A 19,547-nucleotide genomic window follows, 5' to 3' on the forward strand; every position below is an offset into this window, starting at 1 on the left:
CAGCGTGTGATTCACACCGGGGGTATCGGCTCTTGTGTTCAGCACTGTTCCTTCAGCCACTTCAAACGCATTTAGTCAAAATCTTTTAATGTCTTCCAGACCTTTGGATTCTCATTTTACACACTGAGTACACTGAATGCTGCTGTTCACTGGGCATGAGTGATTGCTGCTTAGATCCTCCTTTATGCATTCCAGAACCACAGAATCACAGACTGGTTTGGGCTGGGACTTTATAAATATTTCTCTTCTTTTTTCCCTGCTGAAAAGCAGTTTATAGAGCAGGTTGTTGCAAAAAAAAAAAAAAACAAAAAACAAAACAAAACAAAAAACCAAAACAAACAAACAAACAAAAAAACCCCAAAAAACTTCAGCAGTTGTAAATAATAAAATAATTCCTTATTCTCTGGCCACTAAAGTAATTTTGTTCAAACAAATCCATGAAGAACTTGCACTGCAAGGACCCAGCTGGGACTTTCTGCTTTTCTCTTTGGAGTAATGCATCGTAAGAGAATAAGCAGAGATCTTAGGTCTGATATAATAGTTCTGTTTGAGAAAGCAGGAACTAAATCAAAGCTGAATAAAGGGAAAAAAATTAAATTCATGCTAGACATTAAAAAAAAATGCACCTCAATACAATAGGGGTATTTTAAAAAGTCACTGTTTTATTAATAATACTTTCCACCCCTTTCCCTTGATCTTTTGATGACAAGCCTGGCAGAGGCACTTTTTATCAGACACTGAAGCAATTTTGCTGCTGTCATGTGCCTTTCTTGATACACACATATTAGTCACGCAGCCGTTTTATGTTCTTTAGCATATTTTAATATATAATTAAAAATGTGCCTGTCTGCTACCAAGCAACCAAGCACGTCAGGGGCTGATTGTGTTCTGTCACCCACAGCAGAAGGGAGGGTAAAAAAAAATAATAATCATGTGTTCACTTTTCAGTCCTAATTGTACTTCAGCTCCTTGGATATGTTGTCACAGACGCAACCACTGGCTTCTGGAGGCAGAGGCAAAGCCAACCCAGGGGAATAATGACTGGCAGGTGACCCACAGCCAGGTCACTGTCACCAATAACATATCAGTTCAAGACGCTGGGCTTTAATTGTGCATTTTGATGTGTGGTTTTGTGACTCTTTTTAGTTCAGTTCACCTCGATCCTGCTAAGCTGCACCTTGGCTTTCTCTGGAAATGGAATGCCAAATGTGTTTGGGCTCCTGAGAGTCTCTCCTCAGACATTTAAAATAAACAACTCAAGTTGGTGTTTGTATTGTACCTCCTCCACGGAGGTAGATGGGAGTGGGACACTCTGCTGCAGGACACTGACTTGGGCAGGTGATAATCCTGTGCTTCATGTGTTTAATATGGCCCACGCAGCTGCTGGAGAGGAGGAGGACCATTTGTGAGTGTGCCCAGGTGGTCACTGTAAACACAACATTACATGGCTCTCACTCAGCACCTTTGCCCCTCAGCCTGCTGTCTCTGGGGCCCTCTCATGCTCCCAAAAAGCTGGGGTCATGGGATGTTTCAGGTTGGTGGGACCACAGTGGGTCATCTGGTCCAACCTCCCTGCTCCATCAGGGTCATCCCAGAGCACAGGATTGTGTCCAGACAGTTCTAGAATATCCCCAGTGAGGGAGACTCCACACCCGCTCTGGATAGTCTATTCCAGTGCACAGTCACTGCACAACAAAGAAGTTCTTCCTCGGGTTCAGGTGTAACTTTCTGAGCATCAGTTTCTGCCTGTGTCCTCTTGTCCTATTGCTGAGCAGAGCCTGGTCCATCCTCTGACTCCTCCCTTCAGACACCCCTGGGCCCTCACCTGCTCTCCTGTTGCACTGTCCCTGTCTGTTCCAGCAAAGCTGGTGGTGCTGGTGGATCCCTGAGAGAAGCAGTGATGCTCTCCCCACACAGTGGCTGCTGTCAGAAACCCACTGAGTGAGCCTGTGTCTGATGGTCTGGAAAAAAGAGACGAATTCATTGATATCCCCAGTCCTGGGCTTATTTAGCTCTGGGAATTGTGGGTTTATTTCTAAGAAGTTGTGGCTCTGAGGATGTGCTCTAAAGCTCCTTGGTAAGATGGTACCATCAGTGTGAAACCCTGTCCTGAAGCTGGAGAGATGCACTGCTCTGGAGGAGGCTGAGCAGGGCTTTCTGTGTAATTTTAATCACCTCTTCTCCAGCCTCAAGAGGAAAAGGGATTTATTATGTCTCAGCTCTATGCCACACTTCTCCGGTCTCTGTCTCTCAAACACATGCAAATATACCCAGGCACACACTGTGGGCAGCAATACAACCATTAGTTCAAAAGTTTTTCAGTTTCAGTAGCTTTTATTACTTTAGCAAAACAGAAGCCAGCACATCAGCAGAAACTGGTGTGGGGAAAAAACCACCAGGGGAAAAAAACAAATAAAGTTGTAAATAATTCAAAGGCTGTTTGTTGATTGCAATTCCTTTGATTGGACCACCAGGGAGAAGGATGGCATTACTTTTAAATTTTTCACCATCAGCATCCATTATATAATCTGCTCCGAGCCTGCCAGGATCCTGAGACGTGACACTGAGGCTGCTTGAAGATGATGAACTTGCTTGGAGTCCTCTAATTTCTCTTGGTTTTCCCCAGCTGGCCTTATCTAAGCAGAAAAGGCTGAGATGGGGAAGGAGCCGGGGTCTGACAGGTACAAGGAGCCCTGTGGCAGATGTGGGGACACAAGGGGCTTCTGCAATATTGCCAGGAGCCCAACTTTGTTCTTAGGCAGCTGTGCTGCAAATTGTGCCCTGTTTGCCCCACCGGTGGCTGGCAGGGGTTACAAAGGGAAACCACCACATCCATTTGGGCACCAAGGGGAGACTTGCCAGCATGTCCTCAGTATCTGAGAGTCCCCGGACAAAGGGCTGCCATACTGCCAAGAGACAGCCCCCACGTGCTTCACAGCAGTGATATTTACTGATTTCTGACTTGTGATGGTGCCTCTAATCAGAGGGTGTCATGCCCTTACACTGGGTGCAAAGGCTGGCAGATGAGCTTCTTTGTTTTGCTCTTTTGAATGAGAGAAAACAGGAACACTGAGGAGAAAAGAACGGCCAGTGAAGGCAATAAGCTACTTGAAATGTTCTATAAAGCACAGAAATTTTGCATGGTGCCATACCATGGCCTATGAGTCGGCTGCACCTGCTCGTGTCAGGGGATCCAAGCACGAACAATGGTGGGATACCAGTGGCAAGGGCCATGGTAATTACCAGCTTGGATTACCTAAATAAATGAATAATCCTGCTGACTTTCCCTGAAAGGAGATAATCTGCTATGAACTACACTGCAGGCACTCGGTGGTTTTACTTGTGAGCAATCACTTCTTCAGCAATAATAGATTCCCTTTCAAACAAAGCAATTGAAAAAGGTAAATCACATCAGATGCCAATATTCTGCTTGTTCCACGCAGCTCTGGGGTGTGTGCAGTTTCACGGGTGCTTCTGGGTTTATCTTGTTCAGAATTCAGTTCTGCCCACTACCTTACAGTGGCAGACAGCTCAGGCCTGGGGCAAGACCTTCACCTTGGGCTTGCAGTCCTTGACCCACAGCTTGTATGCTCTTTCCAGGGTCTCTTCACTGGTATCATTGAATATGTCTGGAAAATAAGAGTTGTAGTTAATAGGACATCCAGAGGAACTTTTCCTGCCTGCACACACTGACTGTGGCAGAGTCACTCCAGTTTGTGAGAGCCTTTTGTCTTGGGTGTAGAGACTGAGCTTCACAGAAATGGTGTGAAAAGGAAAGAGATGCCAGAGATCACCACCTGCTCCCATGCATTGCTTCTGTGTTAGGGGTTGGTTGGCTTTTATTTTTAAATCTTATGAGTATTTCATCCCTGATACTGAACACAAATTATTTAGTTTACAAGTATTAGTTCTAGGCACAGTAAAAAATTAAATTCCCTTTGCCAAGGGCTATTTAACAAATCTTTTCAAGTACAGCAGAGGAATTATTTTTTCTCTTTTCCCCTTGCTGGTTTGTCTGCCAGAGCACTTGCACTTTCCTTTGCAAGGTGAATTGGCTAATCATAACGCAATTAATTAGACCTCAGTCCTTAATGGAGTTCTGGGGCTTGTACACAGGAGGGAACCTCTCTCTCCCTGGGTTTACCAAGATGTGAAAAAGAGCACAAGAAACTGTGTTGGAACCTTGGCCACTGAGAATTTTAGACTTTCTATGCTGACAGACACTGACCCCCAAGAAAACACTGCATTTGACCTGAGGCCATGGAGAAGGATTCCAAAATTGAGTGATGGCACTGGGATTATGGGTTTGTGATTTGAATAGAAGTGCGCAACATCACATGGTGGAAAACTTAGAGTTTAAGATTTCAGTATATAGTAATGTATATAAAGCAAGATGGAGGTTTTAGGGCATAGGCTTAGTCCTTCTTTTTCACCCTCTTCTTCATGGATTTGGGTGGTATTTTGTAATTGGATAGAAAAGTCTGCATTGCGGGCCCCGGGTGGTTGGTTATTGGGTTAAAAGTAAAAGTAATTTAGGTGTCATTTCTTAATTGGACAGTTTATCCTTAGAAGGCCTTGTAGAGAGAGAGAGAGAGATAGGGCTCCATTTTTAGTTTGTTAGCTAGAAGTGCTGCAGAACTCATAGCTTATGAGACTGTAACATAGATAAGAATTAATAAACATCTGAGTCCGAACACGAAACACCGTCTCGCGTATTTAATCCTGATGCAGGAAAAGGAAGGTAATATGCGACACAACTGCAAACCACAGAGCACATTTCCCAGGATGTCCCTGCCCAGCAATGCCCCCTCAGGTCGGGGGCTCTCCCTGGGGTCCCGGGGCGGTACCTGCCACGCCGAGGCCGGTGGGCAGCGGCATCCGTGTCTGTCCCCCGCCGTGCCGGAGGCGCTCCCGCAGGGCTCTCTGGATGAGGGCCCAGCTGCAGCCGCTGTGCCACAGGGGCAGCTCCAGGCCCTGCATGCACTGCAGGATCTGCTCCTTCTCCCCGGCCTCCAGCAGCCCCCGCGCGTGGGCCACGTACGTCATGAAGGCCATGTCCACGTTGACGGCCTCGCCGTGCATCAGCGCCGGCAGCACCCTCTGCGCAACAGCAAAACAGGGGCAGGAGAGGTTTGGGGTGGAAAATGGGAAACAAATTGGATACAAATAGGAAACAAATAGAACCCTCTGCAGAACAGCAAAGGTGGGTGGCAGGAAAGGTTTGGGGTGGCAAATGGGAAACAATAAGGAAACAAATCGGAAAAAAATAGGAAACAAATAGAACCCTCTGCAGCACAGCAGCGGTGGGTGGCAGGAGAGGTCTGAGATGGCAAATGGGAAACAAAGAGGGGACAAATGGAACCCTCTGCAGCACAGCAAAGGTGGGTGGCAGGAATAGTTTGGGGTGGAAAATGGGAAACAAATAGGAAATAAATAGGAAATAAATAGGAAACAAATAGAACCCTCTGCAGAACAGCAGAGGTGGGTGGCAGGAAAGGTTTGGGGTGGCAAATGGGAAACAAAGAGGAAATGAATTGGAAAAAAATAGGAAACAAATAGAACCCTCTGCGGCACAGCAGCGGTGGGTGGCAGGAAATGTTTGGGATGGCAAATAGGAAACAAATAGGAAACAAATAGAACCCTCTGCAGAACAGCAAAGGTGGGTGGCAGGAAAGGTTTGAGGTGGCAGATAGCAAACAAGTGGGGTTTATGTCTAAAAGTGTCCCTGGAAATCGACATTTGACTCACTGCAGTTGCTGGATGTTGGTGTCTTGTGATTTATGGGTTGCTAGGATGATCTGTTTTACAGATGATTAATCACAGCTAAAATCTCCCATAGGGATCTAGGATCTAATTCTCCTCCCATCTAAATCACTCATAAAGCACCATGAGATGGAGGGATGAGCTCTGAATACTGGATAAGGTGCACGTGATCCCCCTCATTCCTCAATGGCAATTTCTCCCCAGCAATATGGGCCATGGCCTCCATGCATTTGTGCCGTTCCAGTTCACTTTGGTGATTTCTAGTGGCTTCACTGGAATCTGGTTTTCTTTGAGCTTCAGTAAGTGCCCAATAAGAAGCCACAACTGGAGTGAGGTCTGAACTGGAACTGGGTGGGGGTGTGGGGGAAATGGGGCCGGAGAAGGAGTCCCTTTGACACCAGGCTGGTGTGTTGGGTGACCTGGGGTAGCATGTGCAAGTCTGGAGTTTATCTCAGCTCCATTTCACAAGGTTTTCATGCAGCCTATTGAATTTTTTTTAAGTGGATATTGCGATATAAAGTCTGTCACTCACCATTTCCAACTCTGGGCTAATAAGGTGGCCAAAATCAACCAGTCTGTCCAGGTCATCCTCCCAGAGGTTGGGAGCCAGCTCTTCCAGCATGGTTTCGATGGCAATCCTGGTAGTCTGCAGTGCAGCATCCCCATGGTGAGCAAAGCTGTTGCAGGACTGGAACTTTGTGTCCAGCAGGTATTTTCCATGGTTCTTGAGCAGGTCAAACAGCCCTTTGTGTTTCATGAGGGCCATCTGGGGCAAGGAGAGATAATTAAGGATAATTGTCTGATCCTTGTATGTGCTGCTAGAAACTTGGGTGTTTCAGTAGATTGGATTGCAATAGCACGTTATACGCTGGCAAAGAAACACCTGCACATGTGGCACGTGGAAAAGTTGTACCTCTGTAACCTATAAAAGGTTTCTGTAGACACAGTTCCCACTTAGCACAAATACATTTGGGATGTGTTCAGCAGGTCTCTCAGGAATGTGACCCAGCAGTGTCACACATTGTCAGCGGTGCTGAGTGAAGGTGTGTGCAAAAGGCAGCGTGGAAATGCCCAGTGGGACTCTGGTAAAATGGCAGAGATGATGGGAGCCCTGGTGTTCCCAGTGTTCCAGGGAAGTTCTCCTGCTGCTGGGCAGCTCTGCCCGTGCTGGGGGTTTGCTCTGTGCTCCCATAGCCCAGCAGGTGGTATGTAATGAGCTTTGGTTATTTGTGTGTCTGGAAGGAAACTTGGGACTGGATGGTGGCCGTCCCCAGGATAGGGACTGGGTGGTGGCCAATCCCAGGACAACTCTCATCTAATCCTTGGGTTTCCTCTTTAGGCAATGGAAGGAAGGGGGGAAAACACTGCAGTATAGAGAATATGAGGGTTTAGAAGTCATGTCCTTGTTAGAAGTACATATTTTTTCCTTCTCTGACTCAGGCATTAGCCCCCCCTGCAGTGGGGAATGGTGACCTGAGGGTTTCACAGTGCCTGCCAGAAACCTCCAGATATCCTGGGGATTTCTCACTTGCCAGCACTGAAAATTGCTGTTGATGAACTCATCTCTAATATACTTTAATAGCTTGAACTCTGCTTTATCAAAAGTTTCCAAAGCTCTCCAGACAGAAAGCCATTTACTGTGCACTTTCCAGGTAATTTTAGAAGTAGAATTTGCCTCTCAGGAGATTGATTGACCATACTTGACATACCCACTGAGGTAGGTGCAAATGATCTTGCAGATTATTAATCCCCATCAAAATGAGCCTCAGATTCCCTGCCAGGAGTTCATTACAGAGTGTTATGGATCAGCCTCAATGGAAAGATGAGGCTTTTTTTCCCTGGTTTTGCTGTGTCTGGCTGTGAGTTTTGGAGTTTCCTCCACAGGGTTAGCACTGGACATTGAGTGTAAGAGACGTTCTAACAAATTTAGTAGCTGTAAAAGAATATATATAGACTCAATGAGAGTTGAAAGTCCCCATGCACCCTTGATGGCCCACCTTGGTTACTCTAAGTTGTTTTTACAATGCATGGATGCTGCTGGACAGTTTACTTTTCAATACTTCTAAAAGGGCAAGAAAGATTATGACAGACTTTTTAGTAGGGCCTGTTGTGATAGAACAGGGGATAGTGGTTTAAACTGAAAGAAGATAGATTCAGGCTAGTTGTGAGGAAGAAATCTGGAAAAAAACCCCTGGAATGAGTTTTCCAGAGGACTGGTAGATGCCCAATTCCTGGAAATACTCAAGAACATGTTGGATGAGGCTTTGAGCAACCTGACCTAGTGAAAGGTCATCATAGGGGGATTGGGTTTGGTGACCTCCAAAGGTCCCTTCCAAATCATTGTATGACTTCAGCTTTGAAAACTGCAGTTCCAAAGATCCTACCTTTAAAATTTCCCCAAGCCCGTTGGAGATGTGTCGCCGGGGGACGCTCTGGATGAAGGACCTGTCCAGGAAACTCGCCACGGGCGGGGTGTAACCCCCGAGCTTGTTCTTACACTGCAGAAAGTTCACCCCATTCTTGGCCCCCACACTGGCATCCACGTAGGAGAGGAGGGTGGTGGGGACACGGATGTAGGGCGTGCGTCTGCGATAGAGCGAGGCGGCGAGGCCGGCGATGTCCAGGCACACGCCCCCGCCGATGGCGATGATGGGCTCCGTCCGCCGGTCCAGGCTGAAGCTCTGCACCTCCTGCAGGATGTTCAGGACCAAGTCCATGGATTTTGTCTCTTCAGTGGTTGGCAGGGAGAGGATTTTGTGCTGGACGTTGTTCTCTCGGAAGTACGCTCTGACTTTGGAGCCGTAAAGTTTGTCGACGACTTCGTCTATGACAATGAAGCGCCGCAGTTTCTTCTTGCTGGCCAGCTCTATTTGCTGGGGGTCAGTGATGTGACCCCAGAGCAGAGTGGTGTTAGAGGGGTCCAGAATGTTGTAGGTTTCTACCACTTTGTAGCAAAAATAGATGGGAGCTTCAATTATCCAGGAAATCCCACCTTCGGAGATGCACTCACCTCTGGCAAGGATGGGAAAACATGGTTTGAAATCACAATATTCCTAGTTTGACCTTTGTATGCCTGAACTAGTTTAAGGATGTAGCTGGGAGGTAAAGAATGTGGAGTCTCCTGCCCATAAACTGCAGAGATATGGGGCTGTGAGGGTGGGACACCCACCTGGCTCAGAAATTTTATTCATGGAGAAGCTCTCCGAGGTTTTAGTGAAGAGTAAAATGTCTGAATTCCTACACAGCATTAAAAAGATACAGTCCAGAAGGGCTGGGCATGTTTTTCACACTAGAAGTTGAAAACCCATAAAGAATGAGCAAGTCCAATCATTTCAGCTTCCAAAAAGGGTGTGGGGAAGAGAAGAGGTTGCCAAAATTTTCCGTATTTATGGAGGAAGCATCCTCTGATGGTGTATTTAGGTGATAGGAGTTAATTTATACCTGTCTACCTATAAACAGCCACACATCTCCACTCAGTCCAGTGTTTCTACAATGCTTTAGTTTAACTAGCAGATCTCAACCTCAAAATAGATGTGATAGATATAGTAAGTACTCCTGGAAAGGGAAAGAAAATGATTTGGAGGTTGGGAAACATTTCCATACTGGAGTTTCCAAGGGTAAACAAAAGCCAAAATTAATTATCTATCCAAACCAGTGAAAAGCACAACCCTACAACCCCTTCCTTCTGTGGGACGGGCAAAGCAGGGAAAAAATAAGTTGAGAGTCAAAAAAAGAAACAAACAAACAAACAAACAAAAAAACCCAACCAAAAACAGGCAGAAGGAAATAGCAAAATGTATTTTATATAAGACTGTTTCTTGAGCTGCATTTCGGTAAAAAATGAGTTTCTGTGATATTCATTGGATAATCAGACTTCCTCACATGCCCAATTTCTTTTCACATGCCTGAACATTCACTTAGAGGTCAAAATAGATGCTTCTCTGCTTTCTTTACCAAACTGTCTCTAAGTCTTACACTCTTAGTCTCTAAGCCTTTAACTCCATAGCTGTTAAAGAAAACCAGTGAGGATTTACGCTTTCCAGAAAATTTCTTCTAGGCTTTTCAAATGTGATATCAGAAAAAGAATTGTTGTGTACATTTTAATGCACCCTCTTGTAGCTATACTTAACTCAGTGTGCATTCATCTCTGGTGTGTGACCCTTCTAAGAGACAGGATCGTTTGGAATGTTATTTAGTGGAATCAGCTTTGGGTGCTGGATGGTACAACCAGTACCCATTGCAACCCCTCTGCTGTATGAAAATCAGAGTGAATTTGGGGCTGAACATGGCCTTGTGGGACCATATGTCAGCTGAGGATTTTTCTGGGTGTTCTTGGGCCCTTCAGAAGGTTCATCCTTCTATTGACTGAGGTCCAGCAGACTGTTTTTTTGGGTCTGCCAAAGTCCTTCTCTACCTGCTGCAGCTCTGCCCAGGTGATGCTCGTGCGCGGTCACTGCCAGGACTGGTGAAGCTCTCTCTGACCTGGCTGAGAAAAGGGTTAGACTTGTGCCATTAAAACCTGAGTATGACAAAGGCTGGAAAACTTCTGACATGAAAAAGAGAGCTGTATTAAGAAAGATCTGCATTATGAATGGGGCTCCACATGCTCATGAAAAGGAGTATCCTGTAATTAAAAGATAATTAACTGGAGAGATGTACTATCAGGATAGAGCTGTATGTATCCCTGGGGGAAATTTTTGTTTCTGCTCAGTCTGAAGCGGCATTAGGTGACTTCTGCAGTTTGAGAGATGTGTTAAGGGTTTTGCTCCTGTCAGGGACAATTTATTTTTCCCACCTACCCATTTCATTTGTCTGCGACCACCTCTATAAACCCATCTGTCTCCCATGCCTCGGCGTGAGATTTTGCACACACAGATTGCAGTTTCACAGAAGTGGAGAAAAAGAGCCCAAGTGCAGCCCACAGATGTCCCTGCGTAAGCTTTTCAGAAGTTTAAAGAAAATTCCTCTCTAGAGAAATGGAGGCTGTTGATAAAATCCCCTCTGTAACTCCGAGCTGTGTCAAGGACCACTGCAACCGCCTGTGCTGCCATACTGAACGTGTTCCCAAGGACATGTTAACAAGTTTGTATACGTAGGTCAGGTTGGATGGGGTTTGGAGCACCCTGCTCTAGTGGAAGGTGTCCTTGCCTATTGCAAGGGTTTGGATTAGATGACTTTCAAAAATCCCTTCCAGCCTGAACTATTCTGTAATTCTGTAACTCTGTCATTCTGTCATTGCGGGTTGAAGCCGCCACAGCACCCAAGATGGTTTTTCCATCCCACCAAGAAGACTGCCCAGTTTGGCCAGCTAGAACAACACAGGCTCCTTCCTATACTCACATTTTTGCCTCAGAGAGAGTGATCCCATCCTCATCGTTGGAAAGGGCTTCTCCTTTCTTGATGCGGCACCACGTGCTCTTGACTCTCACCAACTGGAAATCTGTCTGCTGGGGCTCCTGGGGCATGGTGGCTCCTGGAACTGCTGGAGCACATGCCTCTTCTGTCACCAGCATGCTTGCAGAAGGTGAGATCTCCCTTTCCAGTGACCTCCCATCACTGGGTGCCTTTGAGGTGCTTTTTAAAGGCTCCTGGGGCATGGTGGCTCCTGGAACTGCTGAAGCACACACCTCTTCTGTCACCAGAATGCTTGCAGAAGGTGAGATCTCCCTATCCAGAGACCTCCCATCACTGGGTGCCTTTGAGGTGCTTTTTAAAGGCTCCAGGGTCACCCGGCATTGGGAGGGGAGGTCTGGTCTCCATGTGAGAGACTAATTACAAAACTGAGATTATCTAATCTGGGATGCACCTGAGGGGTGGCAGGAACGTTTGAAGACACGTGCGACTACCAGGATGGGGTTGTGTAATCAGCTGGTTTTGTAAGGCTTAAGATGTACAATAGGAGTGCATACATTCACTTTCCAACATGATGCCCTACAGCAAATTTAAAGTTATGAAAGGCAGTTTGTGTGATTCTTCATATCATTCAGGAACTTCCTTTGCTGAGCAGAGCCTCTGATCTGGCTGCAGCTCTAAGCTGCTGTTACGGGATGAGACAGGAGCAGAAGCATGGGGATCAATACCAGCTGGTTAAACCTCTTCTGAGCTCACATTCCTGGGAGTCTCCTGAATTGAGGAACAAAAACTATATATATAATAGATATTTCAGCTTTTATGATGGGTTTAAAAAAATTATCAGAGAGGATTTATCTCTTGAAGGGCTGTTTGGGGCATGAGCTGGGTTTTGATCCCCATGTGACTGGGGGACGCACAATTCTCTTTTCCATGGGATCTTCCAGCTGGGGCTTTTGGAGGGCCCCAGGCTCAGATTGCCACATGAAGTATTCCCTTGGCATACAGCTCTGAGTGCTGAGCACAGGAAGATCTTCCTTTGATTTCACCAGCAGTGCCTGAAGGCACAAACCTGTCTTTGCCACCTTCTCAGCCGTGTTTCTGAAAGCTGTCCCTGCTCAGAAACAAAGATCAATAAAACCAAAATCAGATGTAAAAGCAGAGGCAGGAAAAAAATTGGTCTTAAAGAACCCCCTGGACAATGCTGTGTCATTGCTTTGAAGGCTTAATTGCAGCCAAACTCACTTTGAAACCTTCATCTATCCCAAAATTAATATTGAGAAAGAGTTGCAAGAAAAATCTCCAAAGCCGTGTAGCCCTGCTCCAAGAAGTGTCTAACTCCTGACTCCAGTCCTCACTGCTGGCTTCATCTCCAGATGGCAAAGTGCTTTTTAATGAGGACAGGCTGTTAACCCCATTTTGTAGAAGAAAATAGAGTCCCAGAAGTGAAACAACTTGCCCAAAGTCACCTTAAAACTAGTGTGTGTGGATTAGATGCACACTAAAGCTTGTAGCTTGTTTACCAAATACTCACCTGAAATTTTAACTCCCAATCTAAATACAATTTTTATTGCTTTCTGCAGGAACTGCAATTCTAATGCAGTTTGTTGTTTACTAAATCATAAAATGGAATAATCTTAGGTATACCAGGAGGTCTGTTTTTTTCATCTTGTTTATTTGTTCTAATTAATAACAATACAGTCAGCACTGAGACTTCTTTTATTTGCTTTTCTTTTACTCTATCATCGTGTGTGTTTACTGATTTTCTATTTATGCTTCCCTGTTCTATTCTGGGGACACTGAAATATCTTCTGCTACATTTGAGAAGTTGACAAATTCACTTTCCACAGTCCAGCTGCTTGCCAGCACCAGTGACTGCCATGTCTCTGTACCTTCCATCCTGCAGAGGGGCTGCCAAGAGCCCTGTGTGAGCTCCCCCAGCCTGTTCACCTCCCCTGCCCAGCCCTGGGCTCTCTCTGCACACTTTGCAGGTACATTGAGTCAGTCCTGGAGTGAATGAGCCCAGCGTGATACATCCCAGAAGTGTATGGGGGAGTCCATATTTCCTCATTACCTTCAGTTTGTGTTTCATCTGAATGCAAAGGAGATGGCCAGCCCACCTCAGCTTCATCACATCATGCTCTTCAAGGACTTTGCTTTAATTCCTCACCAGCCTTTTCTGCCCAACCCTGCTGCAGGCCACCTCAGGCTTTTGGATGCCTTGGATGTTCCCACTGCTAGCTCCTGATGCCTTCCTCAGCCAGTCCATTCCTGGGAGCCTTTCTTGGGGCTCAGACCCACTGGTACCCCAGTGACACAACCTGCCCCAGTCTGTGCAGAGACCTGGTCCCCAGAGCAGGGGTTACTGCAATGCTTGGCTGAACGGGGCAGTGGTGACCTTGTGGCTAAGGTAGATAATCTGGGGTTCAGAGCCCTGGGACGTTTTTGGCCCCATACCTGGTGGCTCAGCTGGGGCATGTCTCTGATATGTAACTAGAAGGTTATGAAACTGCCAATCACTTCCTTGAGAGCCAGCAGCTTCCCAAGGTCAGGATGTGAACTTACTCTTATGTAAAGCAAAGGCAAAGTCGGCTCTTTTGTTGTGCCTTTTTCATGTCAGATGCTGTTGAATCTCACCTGCTGCCTGTGCTCTGGCTGGGACAGGCGGGTGCAGCCCCAGCCCGGGGCCATCCTTCCCACACAGCCTCTCCCTGCTGATTTTGGGAGGAGACTTTGTCCCCTCACCGGGCACCCAAGCACCGACCTCCTGCTCTGCAGAGGCAGCAAACCCACCACAGCATCCTCTGAGGTCAGGGGACGAGAAGGAACATGCACAACCCTTCAGGTAAACCCCCTGTGTGGGGTGGGGAGCTACAGGAGAGTGGTGTGACAGGAGGGGACACCGTGTGATGTCCTAGTCCTGGGTTCCCACCTTCCCCATGGAGATGGGACCTGCAGGCTCTGTGGCTTGGCAGCAAGGAGCAGAGGGTGGGTTTGGCAGGGAGAGGAGGGAGGCTGAGCACAGGAGATGGGTTTGCAGGAACCTGGAGTGGAGGGAATGGGACAGTCCCAGGAGAAAGGAATGGTGGGGTGGTGAACGTCTGCACTGTCAAGAGAGCTTTGGCTGTGACTAATTTCTGATGGATTGTGATGCTTGTTTTAGAAATAATTTCTCTCCCTAATGGAGCACTGGAGAGATTCAGCTTTTCAACTTATTTTCTAGCAGTAGAATCTGTAGAAAATGCATCAGCTAGTGTATATTTTCCTTGCTTTCCCCTGAAGTTCAGTCAGAGTTTAGATCCCTGGTTCCTGTCATGAGCAGCAGCATCCCCTCTCTGGCTGCTTCCTCCTGCTCCTTCTCCTCATGCTCCCACTCCATCCCTAAGCTGCTGCCTGTCCCTCGTCCAGCACTGCTGGCTTTTCTGGCACTGTGGATGCTGAGGCTAAGGCTGAGCAGGACCTCCTACATTGTTTGGTAGCCAAGCACTCAGGTTTTGGCCACGCTGCCCACCCACCCCTGTCCCCACACAGGCTGTGACATGCCCTGTGCCAGGACATGGATTTACGGACCAAGGCAAAGAGGTGAGGGCTGGGATAAGCTGTTGTCAATGCCTCAGGTGCCTTGGTGAGTATGATGGCTGGAAGTGTTTGGGATGATTTTAGCAGACTGGATTTCCAAGTGCTTAGCACCGAACAGCTCTTGTCAAAGTGCTTGGCACAGGAGCACCAAAGAGTCTGGCAGCAGAGTGCTCAGGTGGATCAGGTTCAGTGCTCTGCCCTGGCTGGGAAGGGGGGCTCTTTTGGAAGCATTGCTGGGGCTGCAAAACAGATCTAGAGCCTGGAAGGTGAAATGAGGATAAGCCTAAAATGGGAACCAAAGATTTGGTCTTTTAGGTCTCATGTCTTTGCTTTGCTTTTGCCAAATCCTGTCTGTCTTCTGGTCTCTGTGCCTCCTTCAGGGTGGCCCCCTGCAAACAGTTAAGTGCCCTCCTCTTTTCCCCACCTAAAAAGTGCCATCTGAGCACCAGCTGCAGAGTTTAATTGTGATTCTGGAGCAGCAGGCCCCTGCATGGCACTGCACTGCCTGTCTGCTCAGGGGACATTGATGTCCTACACGTACAACCTTGCAGTCCTGACTCCTGACTTTGGTGTGAATCAAAAGTTCCTGATTTCAGACAGAGTAGAAGCTGCAATTTATTATTCACCTTAGTTGTAAAACAGGGTGACTATGCTCTTAGCACCTGCCCAGGAAGATGCTGGGAACCATTCTTCTGGCAAGGATGGTCCATTTTAAGAATTGCCACCTTATCTTTCTTTATGAAGCTGCTGGAGACTTAAAGCAGCCCTTTCCTACTCTTTCATGGTAGGGTTATTTTCAGTATTTTCTTCCTCTGAGGGGGCTGCTTCTTTTCTCCCGCTGATGATAATGCACAACCAGATAGGAAATGGAAAAAGATGTCTGTGCACACACAGAGCCAGAGGGACTCTGTAATCAGGAAATCAGGAAATCTAGTTTAGTGCTTAATATAGTCCAGCAGTTTTTCTGGGATTGTGTAGAACTATGCCCTGAAACGAAGCATTTTTTTCCTGGAATAACTTTTTAAACAGTAGTTACGTAAAGCTTAGCTCACCTTAGTGCTCAGAGCCTTGAGCCGGGCAGCCAGCCCCGAGCTCTGCTCTGACTTGTCTGGTGCTTGCATAAATGAGGGCAATTCTGACCTCTGCTGTTGGCCCAAAGCATCACCAGGCTGCAAAAAATGCAGCACTCCCTGCGAAGGTTGTGTAATCTCGGATGGAGGGTTGCTCCTGGCATGCCCTGCCTGCACCCCCTCCCCGCAGCACCTCTTGGCTCTCACGTTTGGTGTTATAACACAGGTTACAAAACAGCTGCAGTTCAGTCTTGTTTCCTCCCCTTTGTGTGACAGGCAATCCCCCTCTGTTACTTATCCAGAAGCATAACACGATGATTGCTAAAAGCTGACATGGATTATAAACATGTTTTTACCACTAAATTAGCAAAGAATGTCTTGGAGTGCTTGGCGGGGAGGAGGAGCAGATCCCAGCCTTCAGCACTCTCCAGCTGTGCATGGAAGTGCATCCCGGGATGCTCCCTCATGTGGTGGTGAAAACGCTGCAGGAGTGTGTGTCCTCTTCACTGGGAATGTAGCTGGGCTGAGGTCAGAAAACCAGCATGGCTTGGGAAAGGGGTGGTTATTCCTGCAATTGAAATTATTCATAAAACTGCTGGAAGAGATAAGAGCTGCCCCTGATGGTTTGAGGTTGGGATGAGATGTAAATCATAGTATCCAATCACAAAATCACTGAATGGGTTGGTTTGACAAGACCTTGAAGCCCATCTCATTCCATCCCCCTGCCCTGGGCAGGGCACCTTCCACTATCCCAGGTTGCTCCAATCCCTAAACAACCTTGGACACTTCCAGCGATCCAGGGGCAGCCACAGCTTCTCTGGGCAACCTGTGCCAGGGTCTCATCACTTTCACAGGGTAGAATTTCTTCCTAATAGAAATTAATCTTAACGCACCCTCTTTCTGCCTCTAGTCGTTCCCCCTTCTCCTGTCACTACATGCCTTGTAAATAGTCTCTCTTCATCCTTCTTGCAGGCTCCCTTCAGGTACTGGAAAGCCACAGCAGCGAAAGAGATGTCCTTTTTTTCACTCACTCCACATAGTTCTCTGCAGCTTTTCCATCACAGGCAATAAAACCCAGCCGGGGGCACACTGCTCCACCCCAGTTACACTCACAGCCTCTCAGCCGCGTCTCGTGGGTGCTTTCATAACCCAGCACATGCTCTGACACTTGAGGAGTGGGGCAGTTGCTCTGAACTCACCCTCTGTGGCCACGGCTTGCTGTGTTCCGCGGTGGGTTGCTGCCATAAGGCTTTTCTGGGATCTCAGGGTTGGTTTAGTACCATGGGCAGCATTGCTTTGGTCAATTGACACACAGATCCTCCTTTCTACAAAACTCCTGTAAAAGTGCACGCAAAGACGCACTGCCTGCATCTCCTGCCTGGGTTGGCAAGAGCAGTTTTGGAAGCATTCTCTTTCCTCCAAGGAAAATTGTACCTGGAGGAGTGGGGTTTGTGTGCAGTTGTTTGGTGTTTGATGTTTGTCCCGGAGCTTTAAAAGCAAAATTCATGTGTTTAAAGCATTCTTACTCTTGATCAGCTCTGAGGGGAAAAAGGGAGAATGCATGCAGCAAAATCTATTAGAAATATAAGATTTTTTCAGTTTGAAAAGGTTTTCATGGTCGTTTTCATAGCCCTTCAAAACCCTGTATTTTGTATAAAATAAAAAAAGCACACCTGTGTTTATGTACTTTAAACGCCACTTCCACTGATTGAGCAGTTACAAAAGCATTATTCTTCCTTTTAATTTCCATTTCAGAAAGTCTGGCTGGGCACATTGCTGAGAACCTTCTCAAAGCCAAAGAAATAGCCCTCAATGACCCTCGTGTACCCGAGCAGCTCAAGAATTACTTACAAAAAGCTCTTGATGTTGCTCTTGGACTGGACCCTTACCTGGAGGCTATGGCAACTTCCAAGAGGTACAGATTCTCCTTTGTAAACTTGTGCTTTTGTCTCTGGTTGGACGAATATGTTGTTAGATTTTTCTGTCCAGAACATGCCAGAAACACAGGGGACAGCAGCAGGAAGTGGAATGAGCGCACCCAAATATTTAGCAAAGTGAGCATGGATGTGTGTGTGAGCCCACAGCCTGGAGGAAAGGAGGTGAGAACAAAAAAACTTTTGGAAAATATTATCCAATCTGATTGTTGACTATGGCAGTGTCTGAGCTGGAGCATATCCTGGGGAACCTCCACACAGTCCTTGCTGGAAGGCTGGAAGAGTGAGCCCCTGGATCCAACTGGTGCTGGGATAAATAAAGAGTGAGGAAAACCTGCACCTCTGGATCCACCCTCTAATAACAGCCTTTATATGTGGCTTTTATCACCAAGCACTCAACAAACATTAATTAATCTGCTGACTAAATTACTCTGGTAACTAAACTAATTAATTAAACTAATTTAAGGTATCATTAATTCAGAAGTCCAACTGATACCCTCATTATTCTTTTTTGAGCTGCAGTGTATTACCCAGCCATGTGAGGTCTGCTAAACAATTCCTGTTTATCAATGCACATTTTGATATGCGGAAAAAGCCAGTTCTGTCTGAAATTGACAATGTGTAAACTGTTCCAGGCTGTGGATTATGGGAACGCTGAGCGATCACTCTGTTGCTGAAATAATAGCTGATAGTTGTTTGACTTACACTTACTGTAAGATAATAGCTATACATTATCTTATTAAAGTTGTTAAAGCATTTGTGAGGGGCAGAAAAGAGGTTATATGAAATGTTCTACTCTTTAAGTCTTGGATTATCTGACTGTGGCTGACACGGGTTATGAATTCTTTCTCATTTTACTGAGGAGTGGAGGGGGGGAGCTGGAGGAGAAAAACCCACTGAAATGGCTCTGAATTCTGGCCTGAAGAATGATCACCATCCTTTTCTGGTGGTTACTTTCTTCAGATAGAGTAATCTAACCTGTCTGGAGGCTATGGACTTCTTCCAGTCCTCTATTGCCTTCCCTATGTAATAGGTAACATCTCACTTCATCCAGACACATTGTCACGGGCCTGACTTCTGTGAAATAGCATCTGGAGGCACCCTGCTTATCTGAGCACTTTGTGAGGGAAAACATTTTTTTTTCCTGTCTTGTAAAAAAATCTAGATTTTATATCTTTTCCCCTGTTCTGCGAAGAAACCTTATTTTTGGCTGGAATGAAAATAATAATTGCAGAACTGAACAAAACCTGACCAGGGTAACTGGAGTAATTAACTCCAAACCAGCAGATGAACAGAGACCTGTCTGAGACCAGCTGAAAATGGGAAAAGTTTGGGGTTGAACAGTGGGGAATTCTTTCCTTTAGTCCCATGGCCGCTTCTTCCCAAGTCCCTATGGCTGGGGTGGCTGCCAGCACTGAGATGTGCTTATTGCCAAACTAGGTTCTCTTAGGACTGGAATTTAGGATACTTGTGATGCTTCTGGGCTATTTTTTCATGGTCATGCACAGATGGAGCTTTTCCAGGAGTTCCCTGTTGGTCGCTGCTTTTTATGCTGGATGCTCAGATCTTGGTTGGATTCATAATATGGAAGCATCTTTTTTTTTTTTTTTTTTTTTTTTTTTTTTTTTTTTTTTTTTTTTTTTTTCCAGAGAAACTTCACCTGAACATACCCCAGGGGATGCTGAAGGAGTTGAAAGCAGAGTCAGGCTGCAGGAAACGTGTGCCTCTGGCTCTTTAAATGGCAAGTTGTTCAGCCAAGAGGGTAAAATTGCACCAGTTTGGTGTAAAGGTTGTCACTGAAGTTGAAACTATCATCCTCTACTTTGTCTTGAGTAAGGGGAGCAATGGAAAT

General features: G+C 46.4%; 1 protein-coding gene across 1 annotated transcript; it reads right to left on the minus strand.

Annotated features, from left to right (window-relative positions):
- Positions 1-3,531: 3,531 nt before the first annotated feature.
- LOC136296543 (2-epi-5-epi-valiolone synthase-like) lies at positions 3,532-11,276 on the minus strand. Its single transcript, XM_066195686.1, has 5 exons — positions 11,104-11,276; positions 8,148-8,775; positions 6,296-6,529; positions 4,848-5,100; positions 3,532-3,629 (listed from the first exon to the last, which is right to left on the minus strand). Exons 1-5 carry the CDS (start codon positions 11,274-11,276, stop codon positions 3,532-3,534), a joined length of 1,386 nt encoding a protein of 461 aa, XP_066051783.1.
- Between the last annotated feature and the right edge of the window lie 8,271 nt (positions 11,277-19,547).

Source organism: Chamaea fasciata, unplaced genomic scaffold (assembly GCF_029207755.1).
Source record: "Chamaea fasciata isolate MVZ Bird 193981 ecotype frontalis unplaced genomic scaffold, bChaFas1.0.hap1 SCAF_13, whole genome shotgun sequence".
In the NCBI taxonomy this organism is placed as follows: Eukaryota; Metazoa; Chordata; class Aves; order Passeriformes; family Sylviidae; genus Chamaea; species Chamaea fasciata.

Excerpts from the sequence above, each read along its gene's own strand:
- LOC136296543 (XM_066195686.1), bottom strand. The coding sequence starts at position 11,276 with ATGCTGGTGACAGAAGAGGCATGTGCTCCAGCAGTTCCAGGAGCCACC. Across the intron at positions 8,776-11,103 it reads ACTCTCTCTGAGGCAAAAAT|AGGTGAGTGCATCTCCGAAG; the intron begins GTGAGTATAGGA and ends CATCCTTGCCAG. Across the intron at positions 6,530-8,147 it reads GGCTTGGGGAAATTTTAAAG|ATGGCCCTCATGAAACACAA; the intron begins GTAGGATCTTTG and ends TCCTTGCCCCAG.